Source organism: Heterodontus francisci, chromosome 4 (assembly GCF_036365525.1).
Source record: "Heterodontus francisci isolate sHetFra1 chromosome 4, sHetFra1.hap1, whole genome shotgun sequence".
Classification (NCBI taxonomy): Eukaryota; Metazoa; Chordata; class Chondrichthyes; order Heterodontiformes; family Heterodontidae; genus Heterodontus; species Heterodontus francisci.
Window position 1 is genome coordinate 147,463,923 of NC_090374.1, and position 21,978 is coordinate 147,485,900.

The 21,978-nt window shown below is 42.1% G+C and overlaps 1 protein-coding gene across 2 annotated transcripts in view; it reads right to left on the bottom strand.

Moving 5' to 3' along the window:
• Nucleotides 1–1,452: 1,452 nt before the first annotated feature.
• fsd1l (fibronectin type III and SPRY domain containing 1-like) overlaps nucleotides 1,453–21,978 on the bottom strand; it is a 96,151-nt gene continuing 75,625 nt past the window's right edge. The window contains exons 11-14 of one of the 2 annotated variants that reach the window (XM_068030299.1): nucleotides 17,847–17,947; nucleotides 15,318–15,569; nucleotides 5,691–5,779; nucleotides 1,453–5,218 (exon numbers count right to left, since the gene is read on the bottom strand). In XM_068030299.1, the coding sequence (XP_067886400.1) occupies nucleotides 5,096–5,218; nucleotides 5,691–5,779; nucleotides 15,318–15,569; nucleotides 17,847–17,947 (565 nt within the window). In that variant the 3' untranslated portion in view covers nucleotides 1,453–5,095. The remainder of the gene's footprint in view (nucleotides 5,219–5,690; nucleotides 5,780–15,317; nucleotides 15,570–17,846; nucleotides 17,948–21,978) is intronic. The other variant, XM_068030300.1, reaches the window with a different exon arrangement.

Below are 21,978 nucleotides of genomic sequence, written 5' to 3' on the forward strand. Positions count from 1 at the left end.
TATCATGGAGAGTTGTGGGACTGGAGGAGATTACAGAGATAAGGAGGGGCAAGGTCATGGAGGGATTTGAAAATAAGGAATCAGACGTTGCTTGACGGGAGCCATTGTAGGTCAGCGAGCACAGCAGCGTTAGGGGAATAGGACTTGGTGCGGGTTATGACACGGGCAGTAGCGTTTTGGATGAGCTCAACTTTAGAGAGAATAGAATGTGGGAGACCAGCAGGAGTGCATTGGAACAGTCAAATCCAGAGGTAACAGAAGAATGAATGAGGGTTTCAGCAGCACATGAGCTGAGATGGGGTGAAGGTGCAATAAACACCCCAATTAGATAGCTTATATGTTATGGATTCTCACATTTATTCATGGAAGCTGGGAGAACAAGAGATTTGTTTTGTAAATAGTTATTCAAGTAGCATAATTAATGATTCATCAAAGCAAAGAAAAAAATTATCAGTAAATGGCAGTCAGTAGTCTAGCCAGTAAAAATGGTTCAGGATTATGATCCATTTCCTCCAGCTTGACAGGAGATATCATGGGTATCCTATATGCTCTCTAATAAACAATTTGCCATGATTAGAATGATTAGATTTGTTTATTACATAGTGAATTATTTTAGTTACTGTACATCAAAAATGACAGTAATAAGTAAAATAGAACTGGAATCAACTTACTAGTGTGACATGTGCCTCAACATGAGGTTTGTGCCCTTGATCCTTCACTCCGATGAAGGGTCACTGACCCGAAACGTTAACTCTGCTTCTCTTTCCACAGATGCTGCCAGACCTGCTGAGTGGTTCCAGCATTTCTTGTTTTTATCTAATGCACCATCACCTTGTTGGATATCGGGCAGTATAGGCACAAGATTTTCAGATGATTTACAGTAACACCTAGCACTACTGTACAGAGACCAAGGCAAAACCTAAATTCATTACAGTGTTGACATTAAAAACCAAAATACATGAAGAGTGCTCGTATTGATGCCATGTTGAAAAGAAGAAATTGTCTGTTATTTTAGAAGTAACCCCATTGTACAAATAAGTACTTACTCCCTCTAAGTGGAAGCCTTTTATTAATCTACTGCAGGTCTGGACTACAACCTATAAATACCTAAACTTAATGTACCCAATCTTGCTTAAAAAAAATGTTATGAAGCATGCAATGGGACTCCCTCATCTGATCACTCCAGTGTGCCCACTGCTTTAAAATTGACAAGTAAAATTAAACATAGCATTGTTCCCCTCCCCCTCCAAAAAAAGCTTGTAACTGGACAGAAATAAAAGCAAAATACTGCAGATGCTGGAAATCTGAAATAAAAACAAGAAATGCTGGAAATACTCAGCAGGTCAGGCAGCATCTGTGGAGATAGCAGAGTTAACGTTTCAGGTCTGTGACCTTTCATCTTGTGACCTGCTGAGTATTTCCAGCACTTTGTTTTATTTGTAACTGGACAGAGTCTATTATCCCCAAGAGTATATGGTCTCCTTTATAATTAACAATTTGATTAAATTATAAATAAGTAAATGTAAACAATTATTAAAGCCAACAGTTTTCAAAGCAGGTTTTATTGTGTAGATGGCATGATCAATTTTTTTGCTGTATATTTGGTACTTTCTCCAACCCTGAGTAAATTCAACTACTGTTGAAACTGCATAGCAAAGATCTGTAGCACAGGCTTTCTCTTCTCAGTAGTTTACAGTCTTGGGGTTAGTGAATATTCTGCTTAGCACCAAGTACAACTAAGCATCATATTAAAAAGGAAAAGCCTCTTATTTAAAAGGGCAGACAGTCAATTGTCACTCAGCAAGAACCAAACCATGTGCGTATAACTCTGCATTGTTGACTAATGTCTGGTGGGGAGCAGGCTAAGGAAAATGTGGGACAGAGAAAATGGGGATTGCTTATTTTTGCAGTACATTCTCAATTAGGACTACATCTGTGTTGCTTGTTTATACTCAGTAACTGCTATGTAGCAGTCTGCCCAGTTATGGCTTCCTTGCTTAGTGTTACAGAGCTCACTTTAGCCATGAATAGGCACCTCCTACCAAGGACTTACTGCAGAGAGAACAGACACAAAAAGACAAGCCCCTTCCCCGTTGAGAAATAATGCAGAGTTACTTGCTGCATTTCTCCAAAATACAGCAGCACATAGTTGAAAGCGTACAATGGATTTGTTGCAGCAAATTTGTCATTTACTTTTAAGACAGTATATACTTCTCCCTTTAAATATCTTACATAAGTCATATTGCAATTACAACAGGTAAACATGTAGCTGAGATAAGCAGTTACCTGGTCAGCATCTTTCAATGCAGAAATTCCAAGGTCAAATCTCTGCTGTGACATCTTTTTGTAAAGCCAAATGCATAAGACACATTACAGGCATTTAATTTATTCAACTTTACTGGAGTTAAGTTGAGAGTTCACTTAATATTTGAGGTGTAAAGTTTGACAAGATGATTATGAATTGTATGCCTATTATGACAAGTACTGTTGATTTTACCCAAGAAATAAAATCATGTTTTGTTGCACCAGAACAATGATTATTGCTCGGGTCCTAGGTGCTAATATAATGGAGAGCATTAGCATATTGTTATACAAGTGATATACACTACAATGAAACATGCACAATAAATGAAAAGTATGAAACCATATAATGAAACTGTAGTTAAATCTAGAAATAAGTAGGCTGTGCTATAGCCCAGTATGTGATAGCTTACACAAAAAAGATAAACACTTAGTAATTAAAGGTAGTCAAAATCCTGCACCTGTAAACTCCTTTAATGCACCCTACAGGATTAGTTATAATATTTTGTTCTGTTTGATAAGACAGGTGTAATAGAATTAAGGATAATGAATTGAGTGCAATACATTTATGCAGCATTCTCCTTTTAAACATCCATAAAAATTTTCCATATTGTGGTTGCTGCAAGTTCATTGACAGCTTTAAAGTCCCCAGTTTGATATTCTATGGCTCATAGACAGAAAGCAAGTCTGAAGTCCAAATACTGACTGAAAGCAACGTGTTCATATTCACCTTAAGTGCAGCACACAGACTCGAGTGAATACATGTTTCAATACTCAGCTGTTCATTTAGTACCATTGAACATGTAACCATTTGCCCAGTCTATAGCTCTGGTGAATGATTCTTCCAATATCTCTCTCCTATTAACTTGAATGGTATTCACTAGTTAAACTTAGTCTAGTAAAAACAAATCTTGACTATTAGTACCATTACAAAATATAGTAATGTAGGTTCATTAGTTAACAAAAAATACTAACACCACCTAGGCATCAATAGAGAGCAGGAAATTGGAATGGAAAGAAACACTCTGCAGTCTTCAAGTGGGTATTACTATCTGAAATGATATTCACTTTCACATATTGATTAGCTGGTTATCTAATTAAAAATGCAAGCTAAGATTGCAGAGATGTGATGGGATAAACTGTTTAACACTTTGCCCCAAGGTACATTCATGTTTTCAAACTGACTAGTTCCAGCAGAAGTCAAAGGCCCCTTGGTTTTTCTGGCTGAACACAGCATGGGAACATGGTTTTGAATGTAAATTTAGGCCACAAGTTCCTAAGATCAGAAACTTGGAGCAGGTGGTTTGACAGACTGGATTGGAGATGATGTCAAACAGTCAAGTACAATGTCGTCTGGGAATGGTTCAAAAGTGAGGTTTATGGTATTAGAAAATAGAAATGTCTGCAGAAACTGTATTGATAATATTACAATATTGGCTGATAAATCAAATCCACGACTTGAATTTACCATTAAGGTTAAATTCAACCACGCTAATACTAAATCACCCTTTAAATTTGAGGAGTCATGTGATACGAATCAAGCTGAGTATTTTAAGTCTCAAATTATACATTGAACAAATGGACAGCAAGATTAAAAACTCCCAAATTTATTCATTAGACCAAGATGATGTCAGTCAAGACTTTTTTTTTTAAACAGCATTCTCACGATGCTGACATGACCTTGGAGGAAACCAAATGCAAGCCAGGACTTTATAGGCACTAATACTAGGAGAGGGTTCACTCTTTGTGCACAATGGACAGTGCTAATTATTTTTTTTCAGCCCAGGCAGGTTAACTGTATCATTCATTCTATCTTTACTGAAAGTTTCAGTGCATTCTAATATAGGTAATCTGCACAATCTGAACTTCAAATTTACTCTCAGCCACTTTTAAAGGGTTACCAATTTTCAGTGCTATTTAAGATGGCTCATGATGTACACTAAGGAATTACATTAATTGTTCTAGCGGCAAAGCCCAATTCTGAATCCTATGTGCCTGGAAATTTAACTGTTGTGCTGGATACATACACTGTGCTAATTGTAGTAAAGTACCTCCACTAAGAAGAGTAGTGTTTAACAGATTCTCAGCCGAAATAATAAAAGTGCTCACTAACAATTACTCCAATAATGACTGCTCATTTTGCTGTAGTTCTGTATTCCTTTCATATACACCTCATCATGTTACGTTAAATAAGGCAGCTTCACAAGATCATGTACATACTAAAAGGGAGATTTAAACATCATGCTTTGGTGTTATCTTCATATTGGTGCAATCATAGCCTTCAGCTCCATTACCAAACATTCCAATCCAATAGGCTTCATTAATTCCTTGGCATTCCAGCTGAACTATCCCACCCAATAGAAGGTATGAAGTACCCTCTACCTTATCTCTAGAAGGTCAGTTCTGTAGGTTAAGCCACAGAATTAACTTAGTTTCTTTTGCGAATTTTACATGTTCCTTCCAGCTAAAGGAATAATGGCATGGGTACAGATGCACATGGTAGATAAAACCCTGAAGTAGTGCATGTACACTACACATAAATGTATGTTTTTGAAGTTCATGAACACAGATCAACAAGACATGGCTGACTACGGATGTAACCCTGAGTTACGATACAGAACTTTGCTTGTATATTACACGCTGAAAACATTTGCCGTAACTGGGTGTGAAAGGAAAACCAAAGAGTGGGATTGGTCCATCGTATCCACGCTTCCATTCCTTATACGACACAGATTTCCAATCAGCGAGGAATTAAAATCACATCACTCTAAGTAGGTTAGTCTCACGCAAACAATTATTGAGCAAGACCAATTAAACTGTTTTCAGAGCCGCCCAACCCACCATCGCCCTTCTGGAAGGATTTTATAGCACTCGGTACTTGGAGTCCCGTGTACAAGTTTAGGCCACCACACCAGACCTGCAAGGGGAGGGAAGAGTCAATCAAAATAATGGAACATTTCCTAAAATCTGCAATAGAACATGTTTAATCCATACAAATGCAGCTCATTATAAAAAAAAAAGCCCAAAGAACTTAGGAGAATTTTACAGTAGGCAGAATAGTTTAAAGGCAAGCAGCAGCTGCTCAATTTATCTGAAATATTTTTGGATCACATGCCTCATTACAAGTTTCCAACAAATGCAAATACACTGGATCGAACTTACCTCCATCCTACAGTCCGCTTTTTATTGGCACTATTTTTGTACTTTTAAGATTAGAAGCAGTCTTATTTGCATGCATCAGTTTTAGTAACCTTCCTTTGGTTATTTGCACAAATGGGCAAGTGCAATTAGAACAGTTCGTCATTGAATATCAGATTTTCAGAGCTACAATAGTTTACAAACACTTCCCCCAAAGTTGTCCTTCAGCACAGTGTCTATTACTGACTTACCATAAAGGCTGGAATTACTGGTTGAGTAAACTTTGTCTTGAAAGTATGCAATAACTGCTTTGTATCAGCATTGTAAAAGGAAATGTGACCTACAAACACAGAATTGCAAATTTACAAGTGAGCACTTCCATTTTTATATCGAGTCAAGCATAAGGTCTTTTTAAGATGCATCAGATAATCAAATAAACTCAAAATAGGAAAACTTCCACAATTAGTCTGTGCAGATACAACAACTTGCATTTCAGCTGTGGCTCAGTTGGTAGCACTCTCACCTCTCGAGTCAGATGGTTGTGGGTCCAAGACCCACTTCACAACTTGAGCACAAATTCAAAAGCTGACACTTGAGTGCAGTACTGAGGCATTTCTGCTCTGTTAGAGGTGCAGTCTTTGAATTAGACATTAAACCGAGATCCTGTCTGCCCTCTCTCAGGTAGATATAAAAATATCCCACAACACTATTTCAAACAGGAGCGATCCCCGGTGACCTGGCCAATATTTATCCCTCAGTCAATATCACAAAAACAGATTATCTGGTCCATTATCACCTTGCTGTTTGTGGGAGCTCGCTGTTTGCAAACTGGCTGCCGCTTTCCCTGAATTAAACAGTAGCTACAATTCAAAAGTACCTCATTGCCTGTAAAGTGCTTTGAGGTGCCCTGTGGTCGTGAAAGTTGCTAAATAAATGCAAGTTTTTCTTTAGCACTTTCAATGTAGTAAAACACCATAGTAAAGTTTTCAAACAAAATTTGACAGTCACAGAGACAGGTGACCAAAAGCTTGGTCAAAGAGTTATGTTTTAAGAAAGGTTTCATCAAGTCTACAGTACAGAAACAGGCCATTCGACCCAACTTGCATATGCTGATGTTTAAGCTCCACATGAGCCTCCTCCCATCCCTCTTCATCTAACCTCATCAGCGCATGTCCGTCTATTTCTTTCTCCCTCATGTGCTTATTGAGCTTTCCCTTAAATTTATCCTGTTTGCCTCAACTACTCGTCGAATGTTCCACATTCTTACCACTCTTTCTCCTGAACTTCCTATTAGATTTTAGTGATTATCTCATATTTATGACCTCTAGCTTTGGACACCCCAACAAGTGGACACTTTTTCTTCAGTCTACCTGATCAAATTGTTTCAAAATCTTAAAGAACTTATATATTCGGGCAGTGGCTAAACCCAAAACACTACACGTGTAGTGTTTCCCACCCATCCTCCTCCTCTAACCAAAAAAAAAAAGGACTGTGTGGAGGGTTTGGTAAGGTAAGGTTTTCCTTTATTTTTTTTTTTAATTCTCTGATGTCAATTTAGAGCAGAGGGGATGGAAGCTAGGGCAGTTGCATGCTCCTCTTGCAGGATGTGGGAGGTAAGGGTCACCACTTGTGTCCCTGCTGACTTCACCTGTGAGAAGTGCACCCAACTCCAGCTCCTCACAGACCGCGTTAGGGAACTGGAGCTGGATGAACTTCGGATCATTCAGGAGGCTGAGGGGGTTATAGAGAGCAGTTATAGGGAAGTAGTGACACCTAAGTTACAGGATAAAGGTAGCTGGGTGACCGTCAGGGGAAGGAAAGGGATTAGGCGCACAGTGCAGTGGCCGTTCCCCTCAACAATAAGTATACCGTTTTGGATACGGTTGGGGGTTTGGGGGGGGGGGGGGGGGGAGATGACCTACCAGGGGAAAGCCACAGCGGCCAGGTCTCTGGCACTGAGCCTGGCTCTGTGGCTCAGAAGGGAAGGGGGGAGAATAGGAGAGCGATAGTGATAGGAGATTCAATGGTTAGAGGAACAGACAGGAGATTCTGTGGACACGAACGAGACACCCGGATGGTATGTTGCCTCCCGGGTGCCAGGGTTAGGGATGTCTCGGATCGAGTCTACGGGATTCTTAAGGGGGAGGGGGAGCAGCCAGAAGTCGTGGTACACATCGGTACCAATGACATAGCTAGGAAAAGGGATGAGGACCTGAAAAGCGAATATAGGGAGTTAGGTTGGAAGCTAAAAGGCAGGACGAGCAGAGTAGTAATCTCAGGATTGATACCGGTGCCACGTGCTAGTGAGGCTAGAAACAGACAGCGAGTGCAGCTGAACATGTGGCTACAGAGCTGGTGTAGGAGGGAGGGCTTCAGATCTATGGATCATTGGGATACCTTCTGGGGAAGGTGGGACCTGTACAAGAAGGACGGGTTGCATCTGAACTGGAGGGGCACCAATATCCTGGGCGGGAGGTTTGCTAGAGCTCTTCGGGAGGGTTTAAACTAGTTTGGCAGGGGGATGGGAACCGGAGCTACGGATCAGTGGATGGGGTAGCTGTTGAGCAGGCAGATACAGAGTGCAGAGAGTCTGCGAGGAAGGTTAGACAGTTGACAGGGCAAAGTTGCAGCCAGTATGATGGGTTGAAGTGTGTCTATTTTAACGCAAGAAGTGTCAGGAATAAGGGTGATGAACTTAGAGCATGGATCAGTACTTGGAGCTATGATGTTGTGGCCATTACGGGGACTTGGATATCACAGGGGCAGGAATGGATGTTGGATGTTCCGGGGTTTAGATGTTTCAAAAGGAATAGGGAGGGAGGTAAAAGAGGTGGGGGAGTGGCATTGCTAATCAGGGATAGTATCACAGCTGCAGAAAGGGAGGTCGTCGACGAGGGTTTGTCTACTGAGTCATTATGGGTGGAAGTCAGAAACAGGAAAGGAGTAGTCACTTTATTGGGAGTTTTCTATAGACCCCCCAATAGCAACAGAGCCACAGAGGAACAGATTGGGAGGCAGATTTTGGAAAGGTGCAGAAGTAACAGGGTTGTTGTCATGGGTGACTTCAACTTCCCTAATATTGATTGGAACCTCCTCAGTGCAAATAGTTTGGATGGAGCAGTTTTTGTCAGGTGTGTCCAGGAAGGTTTCTTGACTCAATATGTAGATAGGCCAACTAGAGGGGAGGCTATATTGGATTTGGTGCTTGGCAACGAACCAGGCCAGGTGGCAGATCTCTCGGTGGGAGAGCATTTCGGTGATAGTGATCACAACTCCCTGACCTTTACTATAGGCATGGAGAGGGATAGGAGCAGACGGGATGGGAAAATATTTAATTAGGGGAGGGGGAATTACAATGCTATTAGGCAGGAACTGGGGAGCTTGAATTGGGAACAGATGTTCTCAGGGAAATGCACGACAGAAATGTGGAGGTTGTTTAGGGAGCACTTGCTGCGACTGCTGGATAGGTTTGTCCCGATGAGGCAAGGAAGGGATGGGAGGGTGAAGGAATCTTGGATGACAAGAGATGTGGAACAGCTGGTCAAGAGGAAGAAGGAAGCTTACTTAAGGTTCAGGAAGCAAGGATCAAACAGGACTCTAGAGGGTTACAAAATAGCCAGGAAGGAACTGAAGAAAGGACGTAGGAGAGCTAGAAGGGGACATGAAAAAGTCTTGGTGGGTAGGATTAAGGAAAATCCCAAGGCGTTCTACACTTGTGAGGAACAAGAGGATGGCCAGAGTGAGGGTAGGGCCGATCAGGGATAGTGGAGGGAACTTGTGCCTGGAGTCGGAGGAGGTAGGGGAGGTCCTTAATGAATACTTTGCTTCAGTATTCACTAGTGAGAGGGACCTTGTCGTTTGTGAGGACAGCGTGAAACAGGCTGATATGCTCGAACAGGTTGATTTTAAGAAGGAGGATGTGCTGGAAATTTTGAAAGACATGAGGATAGATAAGTCCCCGGGGCCAGACGGGATATACCCAAGGTTATTACAGGAAGCGAGGGAAGAGATTGCCGCGCCTTTGGCGATGATCTTTGCGTCCTCACTGTCCACTGTAGTACCACCAGATGATTGGAGGGTGGCAAATGTTATTCCCTTGTTCAAGAAAGGAAATAGGGATAACCCTGGGAATTACAGACCAGTCAGTCTTACGTCGGTGGTGGGCAAATTATTGGAGAAGATTCTGAGAGACAGGATTTATGATTATTTGGAAAAGCATAGTTTGATTAGCGATAGTCAGCATGGCTTTGTGAGGAGCAGGTCATGCCTCACAAGCCTTATTGAATTCTTTGAGGATATGACAAAACACATTGATGATGGAAGAGCAGTGGATGTGGTGGATATGGATTTTAGCAAGGCGTTTGATAAGGTTCCCCATGGTAGGCTCATTCAGAAAGTAAGGAGGCATGGGATACAGGGAAATTTGGCTGTCTGGATACAGAATTGGCTGGCCCATAGAAGACAGAGAGTGGTAGTAGATGGAAAGTATTCAGCCTGGAGCTCGGTGACTAGTGGTGTTCTGCAGGGATCTGTTCTGGGACCTCTGCTCTTTGTGATTTTTATAAATGACTTGGATGAGGAAGTGGAAGGCTGGGTTTGTAAGTTTGTCAATGACACAAAGGTTGCTGGAGTTGTGGATAGTGTGGAGGGCTGTTGTAGGTTGCAACGGGACATTGACAGGACGCAGAGCTGGGCTGAGAAGTGGCAGATGGAGTTCAACATGGAAAAGTGTGAAGTGATTCATTTTGGAAGGTCGAATGTGAATGCGGAATACAGGCTTAAAGACAGGATTCTTGGCAGTGTGGAGGAACAGAGGGATCTTGGGGTCCACGTCCATAGATCCCTCAAAGTTGCCACCCAAGTTGATAGGGTTGTTAAGAAGGCGTATGGGGCGTTGGCTTTCATTAACAGGGGGATTGAGTTTAAGAGCCGCGAGGTTATGCTGCAGCTCTATAAAGCCCTGGTTAGACCACACTTGGAATATTGTGTTCAGTTCTGGTCGCCTCATTATAGGAAGGATGTGGAAGCTTTAGAGAGGGTGCAGAGGAGATTTACCAGGATGCTGCCTGGACTGGAGGGCATGTCTTATGAAGAAAGGTTGAGGGAGCTAAGGCTTTTCTCATTGGAGCGAAGAAGGATGAGAGGTGACTTGATAGAGGTGTACAAGATGATGAGAGGCATAGATAGAGTGGATAGCCAGAGACTTTTTCCCAGGGCGGAAAGGGCTATCACCAGGGGGTATAATTTTAGGGTGATTGGAGGAAGGTTTAGGGGAGATGTCACAGGTAGGTTCTTTACACAGAGAGTGGTGGGTGCGTGGAATGCACTGCCAGCGGTGGTAGTAGAAGCAGATACATTAGGGACATTTAAGCGACTCTTGGATAGGTACATGGATGATAGTGAAGGGTATGTAGGTAGTTTGATCTTAGAGTAGGTTAAAGGGTTGGCACATCGTGGGCCAAAGGGCCTGTACTGTGCTGTTCTATGTTCATCAGGTCACTCCCCAGCCTTCTCCATTTTGGAGAAAAGAGCTCTAGCATGCTCAGCCTTTCTTGAAAAGTATGTCCTCTCAGTTGTGGCATCATTGTTATGAAACTTTGTTGCACTGTTGTTAATGCTGCTGCATCCTTTTAATAATGCCAGAACTGCGCACAGTACTCCAAATGTGTTCTAACCAAGTTTAACATAACTTTACTGCTTTTCAATTCTATCCCTCTAGAAATTAACCCCAGTACTGCACTGTTGAACTACAAGAAAACACCCAGCGAGCTAACAGCCGTAGCACTTAAAGTAGCCTGAAGCACTGCACAAAGAACAGCCAGGCGCTGTGCAAATGACTACTGGCAACACCTATGCAGTCGTATTCAGCTGGCCTCTGACACCGGAAACATCAGAGGAATGTACGGTGGCATTAAGAGCGCTTTTGGCCAACCATCAAGATCGCCCTCCTCAAGTCTAAATCAGGGGAAATTATCACTGACCAACACAAGCAAATGGACCGCTGGGTGAAGCACTACCTAGAACTGTATTCCAGGAAAAATGTTGTCACTGATACTGCCCTCAATGCAGCCCAGTCTCTGCCAGTGACGGATGAGCTGGACGAACAGCCAACAAAATCAGAACTCAGTGATGCCACTGATGCTCTAGCCAGTGGAAAAGCCCCTGGAAAGGACGGCATTACCCCTGAAATAATCAAGAGTGCCAAGCCTTCTATACTCTCAGCACTCCATGAACTGCTTTGCCTGTGTTGAGATGAGGGAGCAGTACCATAGGACATTCGCGATGCCAATATCGTCACCCTCTATAAGAACAAAGGTGACCGCGGTGACTGCAACAACTACCGTGGAATCTCCCTGCTCAGCATAGTGGGGAAAGTCTTTGCTCGAGTCATTTTAAACAGACTCCAGAAGCTGGCTGAGCATGTCTACCCTGAGGCACAGTGCGGCTTTCGAGCAGGGAGATCCACCATTGACATGCTGTTCTCCCTTCACCAGCTACAGGAGAAATGCCGCGAACAACAGATGCCCCTCTACGTTGCTTTCATAGATCTCACCAAAGCCTTTGACCTCATCAACAGACGTGGTCTCTTCAGACTACGAGCAAAGATTGGATCTCCACCAAAGCTACTAAGTATCATCACCTCATTCCATGACAATATGAAAAGCACAATTCAGCATAGCGGTGCCTCATCAGACCCCTTTCCTATCCTGAGTGGCGTGAAACAGTGCTGTGTTCTCGCAACTACACTGTTTGGGATCTTCTCACTGCTGCTCTCACATGCGTTCAAGTCTTCAGAAGAAGGAATTTTCCTTCACACAAGATCAGATGGCAGGTTGTTCAACCTTGCCCGTCTTAGAGCGAAGACCTAAGTACGGAAAGCCCTCATCAGGGAACTCCTCTTTGCTACGATGCATTAACATCCCACACAGTAGAGTGTCTGCAGAGACTCATCGACAGGATTGCGGCTGCCTGCAACAAATTTGGCCTAACCTTCAGCCTCGAGAAAATGGACATCATTGGACAGGACGTCAGAAATGTTCCATCCATCAATATCGGCGACCACGTTCTGGAAGTGGTTCAAGAGTTCACTACTTAGGCTCAACTATCACCAGTAACCTGTCTCTAGATGCAGAAATCAACAAACGCATGGGAAAGGCGTCCGCTGCTATGTCCAAACTGGCCAAGAGAGTGTGGGAAGATGGCGCACTGACACGGAACACAAAAGTCCGAGTGTTTCAAGCCTGTGTCCTCAGTACCTTGCTCTACGACAGCGAGGCCTGGACAATGTATGTCAGCCAACAGCGACGTCTAAACTCATTCTATCTTCGCCATCTCCAGAGAATCCTTGGCATCAGGTGGCAGGACCGTATCTCCAACGCAGAAGTCCTCGAGGCGGCCAACATCCCCAGCATATACACCCTACTGAGCCAGCGGTGCTCGAGATGGCTGGGCCATGTGAGCCACATGGAAGATGGCAGGATCCCCAAGGACGCATTGTACAGCGAGCTCGTCACTGGTATCAGACCCAGCGGCCCTCCATGTCTCTGCTTTAAAGACGTCTGCAAACACGACACGAAGTGCTGTGACAGTGACCACAAGTCAGTTGCCAGTCAACGCCAGAGCTGGCGGACAGCCATAAAGGCGGGGCTAGAGTGGCGAGTCGAAGAGAATTAGCAGTTGGCAGGAAAAAAGACAGAAGTGTAAGGAGAGAGCCAACTGTGTAACAGCCCTGACAACCAATTTTATCTGCAGCGCCTGTGGAAGAGTCTGTCACTCCAGAATTGGCCTTTATAGACACTCCAAGAGCTGCTCCACAAATCACTGACTACCTCTAGGCACTCACCCATTGTCTCTCGAGACAAGGAGGCCAAAGAAGAAGATGATGATTCTGAGAGACAAGCCAAACTGTCACTTAGAAAGACAGATTAATCAAGGGTAGTCAGCATGCATTTATTAATGGAAGATCTTGTCTGACCAACTTGATCGAATTTTTGGAAGTAGTAACAAGGGAGATAGATGAGGGTAGTGCAGTTGATGTGGTCTACATGGATTTTAGCAAGGCTTTTGACAAGGTCCCACATGGCAGACTGGTTAAAAGATTTAAATCCCATGGGATCTAGGCAAATGCAGCAAGGTGGATACAAGATTGGCAGGAAACAAAGGGTAATTGTTGACAACTGTTTTAGCGACTGGAGGGCTGTTTCCAGTGGCATTCCACGGGGCTCAGTACTGGGTTCCCTGCTTTTTATGGTATATATTAACGATTTGGATGTAAATGTGCAGGGCATGATCAAGAAGTTTACAGATGACACAAAGATTGGCCATGTGGTAGGTAGCAATAGCTGTAGGCTGCAGGAAGATATTGATGGTTTGGTCAGATGGGCAGCAAAGTGGCAAATGGAATTCAACCTAAAGAACTGTGAGGTGATGCATTTGGGGAGGTCAAACAAGGGAAAGGAATACATGATTAATGGGAAAATACTGAGAAGTGTAGAGTAAGTGAGGGACCTTGGAGTGAATGTCCACAGATCCCTGACGATAGCAGGACAGGTCGATAAAGTGGTTAAGAAGGCATGTGGAATCTTTTCCTTTATTAGCCGAGGTATCGAATACAAGAGCAGGGAGATTATGCTGGAACTGTACAACTCATTGGTTAGGCCACAACTTGGAGTACTGTATGCAATTCTGGTCACCTCATTACAGAAAGGATGTAACTGCACTAGAGAGGATACAGAGGAGATTTACAAGGATGTTGCCCAGACTGGAAAAATGCAGCTATGAGGAAAGATTGGATAGGCTTGGGTTGTTCTTGGAACAGGGAAGGCTGAGGGGAGATTTGATTGAGATGTACAAAATTGTGAGGGGCCTGGATGCAGTTAATATGAAGGACCTATTTACCTTAGCAGAGAGGTCACTGACTAGGGGGCATAGACTTAAGGTGAATGGTAGAAGGATTAGAGGGGAGATGAGGAAATGTTTTTTCACCCAGAGGGTGTTTGGAGTCTGGAACTTACTGCCTGAAAGGGTAGTTGAGGCAGAAACTCTCAACTCATTTAAGAGAAGTCTGGACATGCACCTCAAGTGCTGTAATCTGCTGGGCTACAGACCAAATGCTGGAAGGTGGGATTAGAATGGGTGGAACGTTTCTCAGCCAGCAGAGACACAGGTATGGAGGGCAGGCAAGCCCCGAAGCTATTTGAAGGATATTACTAACTGAAGTCCAAACAGAACTCCTAGAATTATTGGGGAACAGCTACTGATCTGGACCCAACTACCAATTCAAGTCAATGAAGTCAATGTTAAACTGTGTACTGTTCTTTGGCTGGTAAGACTCAAAATATACTGACCAATATCAAACTGACTGCTAGATGTGGGTAAGTGAATCATACCCATTCAGAAACACCATTACCCATATATCATTTTAGAAAGAAATATTCATACAACAATGCTACTTCATGAGTCTTGGTTTACAGATTGATAATCTGGACAGTTTCAATTTACACAGACATCACTTTAGAGTATAAATAGAGAATTAATAGATTTATAGAGTAAGGAACTAAGATCACCATCACTGAGCCTAAAATGTAAGTCAATTGTATTGATTTAGACAAAACATTACTGACAGTAATTTCAAGATTGATGTTCAAAACTATTTCAAGGAAAACAGGTATCTCGAAATCACTCCATGCTCTTGTAATGAACTATGGCTGACCAAGACGTGGAGCTTAACAAGTTTTTCAGTTGACAAAGCCATTAGAATAACCATCTAGCAGGTAGCAAAGGAGGAAAAGTTATGATGGGAAAATGACAAATATCTTCTAACAAAACACAATAGACACGAATAAAGCTTTGATAATGTCTTTTAACAAGAAAACTACCTCCATCATAGTCGCAGTATACGCCTATTTTGTCTGGAACCTGTGTGTCCATGAATTTGGCTTTATTGTTGTGTTTAGCAGCAAAGGACGTCTGCAGCCAGTTGTTAATATGAATACACCACGACGCAATAGTCTTTCCCAGCTGATCAAACTTTCCTAGATTTCTGTAGGACACACCTATGCTATAGGATTTACAGTCTTTTTGAGACTTCACTTCCCAATAATGCTGCCCACTTTCGATCACTGCATCTCCTGTGAAAAAAGTACAAAGATTATTTTTTTAATTTAAACAATTTGTATAGCATCTTTTGCACAACGAAGCATCTCAAGGCCTTTTACCAGTGAATGGTGAGCAGAGAAGAGACCTCACCCACTCACCTATGCCTTTTGAAAGTATGTAATAACTGCTTGTATCTGCATCATAAAAGACCACTGCTGTGAGGTTGCACCATCATTTGTAACCTGGAAAAGGAGCCGAACCGAATGACCTCAGATTTACCAATATAAGAGCAAAATACTGAGGATGCTGGGACTCTGAAATGAGAACAGAAAGTGCCGGAAAATACTTACCAGGTCTGGCAGCATCTGTGTAGAGAGAAACAGAGAGTTAAAGTTTCAGGTCTGTGACCCTTCATCAGAACTAGCAAAAGTTAGAAATCGAACAGTCTTTGAGCAAGTGAAAGGGGAGGAGGAAAGAACAAGAGGGCAGGTCTGCGATAGGGCGGGTGGGGGCAGGGGGGAACCTTCCACAGCACCTTCCCATGCAACTGCAGGAGGTGCAATACCTGCCCTTTTATCTCCTCTCTCCTCACCACTCCTTCAAGGTGAAGCAAGGATTTACTTGTACTTCTTTCAATTTAGTATATTGTATTCGGTGCTCACAATGCTGTCTCCTCTACACTGGGGAGACCAAACACAGATTGGGTGACTGCTTTGCAGAACAGCTCCGCTCAGTCTGCAAGCATAACCCAGAACTTTTGGTTGCTTGCCATTTTAATTCACCACCCTGCTCTTATGTCCACATTTCTGTCCTGGGCTTGCTGCAGTGTTCCACTGAAGCTCAACGCAAGCTTGAGGAACAGCATCTCATCTTCCGTTCAGGCACTCAACAGTCAGCCAGCTGGACTAAATATTGAGTTCAATAATTTCAGAAAGTGAGCCCATTATTTATTATTGTTTATTTTTTAACCATGTGCTAGTCTTACACTTGTTTGTCATGTTTTGCTTTTGTACAGAGCTGTTCGTTATTCTGCCATTAGTATTCTCTCTGGACTCATGCTTTGTCTTTCACTACAACTATTTAGCACTTCATTTGCATTCTGTTCCATGACATCTCTTATTTTATTTCTCCCCCTCCGTCCTATCACAGACCTGCCCTCCTCCTCTTCTTTCCCTTCCCTCCTCTTTCACTTGCTCAAAGACAGTTTCATTTCTAACTTTTGCCAGTTCTGATGAAGGGTCACAGACCTGAAACGTTAACTCTGCTTCTCTCTACGCAAATGCTTCCAGATCTGCTGAGCATTTCTGGCACTTTCTGTTCTCATTTCAGATTTACCAGTGTTGAGCTGAAGATAAGTTTTGACTTATCCACCACTTTACAGTTTGGTTTCCAATATCAACTCTCCCAAACTGAGTTATTTCTAAAACAAAAAAGGTTTATACAGTTCTCTGGCAGAAACAAGCTAACTTCAGAATATCAACCTTATCTGCCACTCTCAAGAAGTTAAAAGAAAATAAATTGAACCCTTGCAGATTCACATTCAACAAGATAAACTGGACATCAGAGCAAAATAATTCTACAAATTAGCTGATGTTACTTCTCATCACAATCCAGAAAAAGCCCCATTTTGTACTTCAAAGCATTGTCAATGAAATCTTTCTTCAAAGAATTCACCAAGTCCCCATTCCCAAACATTTAACTTCGATTCAAAATATAACATTTTGGCACGTGTTTCTGATATCAACATTTTGTCCTTCAGAATCAAGTGGAATACGATTGCACCTGTTCTTAAACAGCACAATATTGGCAGCATTTCCTACTTTTTTTTTGAATCACTGATACCACTATTGATCATATTGGAATAGTTTTCAGATTTAAAATATATACAGCATTTGGAGCAGAAAACCACATTGTAAAGTACAGGATCAGAAGAGTATGCAGTCAAACTGGCCACCCCTAAAAGTGAAATAACCACTCAAATCACCCATGCCCTCAAATATCTTCCCAGTTGCTTAACATTTTACACGCTAAATGCCTCCTTCATATCCCTGGCCAGTCCACTGCACACATGTACCATACTCTGCATGAAGCAGTTAAATCTGAACTGCCCCTGTAACTTCCCTCTTTGAAGCTCAAACTACGTTCCTGCTTCAATTCCCTGGTTTGAAAGATTAGAAATTGTCACAAACAATCATTGGACAATGTTATATATAATATTCTGACAAGTAAAAAATCAAATGAAAGGTTCCGAATGGGGAGCTTCAATAGACACAATACTGCAGTTTTTATACACAAAGGCACAGTATTACCTAAAACCGTATAAGATTCACCAGTAAAACGATCTCTGTTACTTCTTGCCGATGCTGGCCGGCAGGACAGTGATGTCCTCTTTGGAGATGGTGTACCACTTCTACAGAATAATGAAAGGAAAGTAAGATTAATTTATATTTAGTAATTGTGGGTAACAAAGGTAGCAGGAAGCTATATAAACAAAATGACAAACCAAGAGAAGCTTACATTTCAACTTTGAGATTTGTACAATTGTCTAAAAACCAAATCACTGTCCTTTAATGTGTAACTGCCTATTTAATGAGTTTTAGGAAGAGTGGATCATGGTGACCTAAGTGAATAGCAATAGTTACCAGAGAAATCATGTGACTTGTAGACAATGTTTATTTCAAGGAGCTTTTAAGTGCCTTATTCAGGTTATTGTATAAGTACAGTAGCCTGTCAGCACTTAATAACATTTATGACTTTCCCTCAGCCCAACCCTGTTCCTATAAATTTAGAGAGAGATGCCCAAGGACTAAGCATCTACTGAATTATCAGTTACAATGTTTTGATATTTCAAGCAAACAGATAGGAGGTGCAGAGTGAAAAACCACCAAACTCATGCATTGGTGGAAAAAGGGAAAAGAATAGCAGCTTTTGAAACACACAAAACTTACTCACCAAAAAATTAAGAATGAATCCGCAGGAAAGGAAAATTAAAAGAGAAGTTAACATTTAGACCTACGATGGATTGATCGAGGGCTGTCTATCACTTCAGCCCCAAACACAGAGTCTTTAATATTGGGATCTAACAGACACTTCAGACCCACCCCCAACACAGATCCCTGTAAATAAGCTTGCTATATTGAGCATTAGTACTCATAATCCACATGCTTCCAGGCTAATTCCATGTTCTCAGATGTAGGAACTTACAATTTTTATGATACTCCTACTAGGAAGTTCACAGCAAAAATAAATTAAAAATTTAGCCGAGGGGATGGGGGGGGGGGGGGGGGGGGGTGGGAGGGGAATCACAAAAGACCCACATCTAATGGTGTGCATCATCAACCACCAAAAACGAAAAGCTGTACACTTGGAATTGAAAACTTTTGAAAGAATCTCCATCAGTTAGTGGTTTTGAAACCCACAGACATTAGAAGCTGTAAAGCAACCATTAATTATGAAACAAACTGAAAAGGTTTGGTAAACTCCAATGTAGGAGGCAGACCAGTGCTCCTGTACAGTCACTTACAGGGTCAAGCGCAAGCAATTATTAATTTGAAGCATGCTTTTGAAAATATGCAATCAAAATTTAATGTAATTATTTAGAGCTTATTTACAATAGCAGAAGATCTGATAACCATAGCTACTTTTGAGAAGACACTGCGCAAAACACTTATACTTGATGTTTGACTTAACTTGATACATCTAAATCCTTCCAAACTATTGTGGTTATGTTTGGCAATCCTGGGGCAGCCCTAATACATGCAATGGAATGGGGCAAAAAAAGCACAACACTTGCCTAGATACAAACTCATTAGTTTGTAACATTCAAAAAAAGTCCCATCAGTATGCAATGACCACCAAAAGGTCAAAACATTTTAAAAAGGATGCACTTTTAGCATGTTAACCACTTGACGATTGCAGTATAACTAACCAGTGCTCCAAATAATTTATCCCAAATTCAGTAAGATTTTTGGAACTAAAGCAAAAAAAAAAATGTATTTAAAGATTTTTTGTGCTTTTAAATTGCTGTTTGAATGAGTAGAAGTGTACTAAATGTGAAATGGCTCCATGACAGTTAAACCCCATCTCTTGAATATTTGCTAATACACACTGACCAAATCTTTAGTTTCACCACTGAGGTGAAATATTTGGAATTTTTTCAGCATTAAGTACCCAAGACTTCACACAGCCTATTCTAGGTGAGATAGCCAACAGGAGCTTCCTGGAGTCATTGCCCAGACAACACGGAATCCCACAATAGCAGCTGAGAAATTTAAATTCAATTAATTAAATAAAATCTGGAATAAAAAGTTAGTATCAGTAATGGTGACCATGAAACGACCAAATTTGCATAAAAATCCATTTGGCTCACTAGTGTCCAATAGGGAAGGAACTCTGCCACCCAAACTGGCAGATATAGGCCATATATCTGGCTTATATGAAACTCCAGATCCACAGTAGCACAGTTGACTCTTACCTGCCCTCTGAACTGGCCTAGCAAGCCACTCAGTTGTATCCAACTCACCACCACCTTCTCAAAGGCAATTAGGAATGGATAACTGGCCTTGCCAGCGACACTCAAATGTCAAATGAATAAAAAAAAACTATCACTGTAAAACCGAACTGCTCCTTTTCATGCTCCGTTCCAATAAATTCTCCATTTTAATGCCACTGGTTCTGGTGGCAGATGATATTCCTGTCGGATTCCAGCGGGTGCCTCAGTAATAAATGCAAATTGGGATCCAATGTGCGTCATAACATTTTAACCTGCTCCCGAGTGGGACACCTGCTGTGGCCAACCTGCCAGGAAAGCAGCGAGTTCATGAAAAGGAAGTTTGAAAAAAATCCTGAATGGGGCCCAAGTGGCGCCTCTAATGCCCTGGGCTTTTCCTTGCCCCCTATTTTCCCAAAAGCATCAAGAGTCTTGCAACACCTCCCCCTCCCATACTTACCCTGTTGCAGACAGGTGGCCTCTGGGCTTCCAGATCACTGTAAACCCACCTCCGTCCCTCACCCCACCAACCATCAGTGTCAGCTGTGGCACAGTCAGTTGCACTTGCGCCTTTGAGGCAGAAGGTTGTTGAGCGATATTTACTGCCTTCTGGAGTGGACAAATGTGTGTATGGTGTGCATCCCAACAATAAATTGCATTTATATAGTATCTTTAATGTAGTGAAACATTCCAAGGCACTTCACTGGAATGTTAAAAATTTGACACAGCCATGTAAAGAGCTACTGGGACACACAACTAAAACAGGTAAGTTTCAAGGAGATTATTAAAGAAGGAAAGACAGTTAGAGAGGTGGAGAGGTTCAGAGCTGAGGCAGGTGAAGGCATGGCCACAAATGGTGGAGTGATTAAATTCGAGGATGTGCAAGGGGCCAGAACTGGAGGAGTGCAGAGATCTGAGCGTTGAAAGACTAGTAACAGATTAGAGATAGGGAGGGGCAAGGCTGTGGAGGGATTAGAAAACATTTTTTAATTGAGGTGTTGCCAGATCCACGGACAACGTAGGCCAGTGAGCACAGGGGTGATGGGTGAATGGGACTTGTGATCCCATGTGATTGATGTCATGCTATGCCATGGTAAAATGGTAACTTAATTTTGTGATACAGTCTCTCATTCACAACATGCATATGGATGCAAGCTTCAGTTCATAGACTGTTCTGGAAACTGTCCTTTTGCCGTGTACACAACTTATAAATGCTGCAATAAAAACATATGAACATACATACACACAAATTAGAAGCAGAATAGGCCACTTGGCTCCTCAACCCTGCTCCACCATTCAATAAGTTAATGGCTGAACTAATTACTCCACATTTCCACCTACTCCCGATAATCTTTCACCCCCTTGCTTATCAAGAATCTATCCACCTCTGCCTTAAAAATATTCAAACACTCTGCTTCCACCACCTTTTGAGGAAGAGAATTCCAAAGAGTCACGACCCTCAGAGAAAAAATTTCTCCTGATCTCAGTCTTAAATGGGCGACCCCTAGTTCTAGATTCTCCCAAAAGGGGAAACATCCTTTCCACAACCACCCTGTCAAGAACCATCAAGATCTTATATGTTTCAATCAAGTTGCCTCTTACTCTTATAAATTCCAGCGGATACAAGCCTAGCCTATCCGTTCTTTCCTTATAAGACAGCCTGCCCATTCCAGGTATTAGTCTAGTAAACTGCTTCCAACGCATTTACATCCTTCATTAAATAAGGAGCCCAGTACTGTCCAGATGTGGTCTCATCAATGCCCTGTATAGCTGAAGCATAACCTCCCTAGTTTTGTATTCAATTCCCTCACGATAAATGATAACATTCTATTAGTTTTCCTAATTATGTGCTGTACCTGCATACTAACCTTTTGTGATTCATGCACTAGGATACCCAGATCCCTCTGCAATCTCTCACCATTTAGATAATATGCTTCTTTTTTATTCTTCCT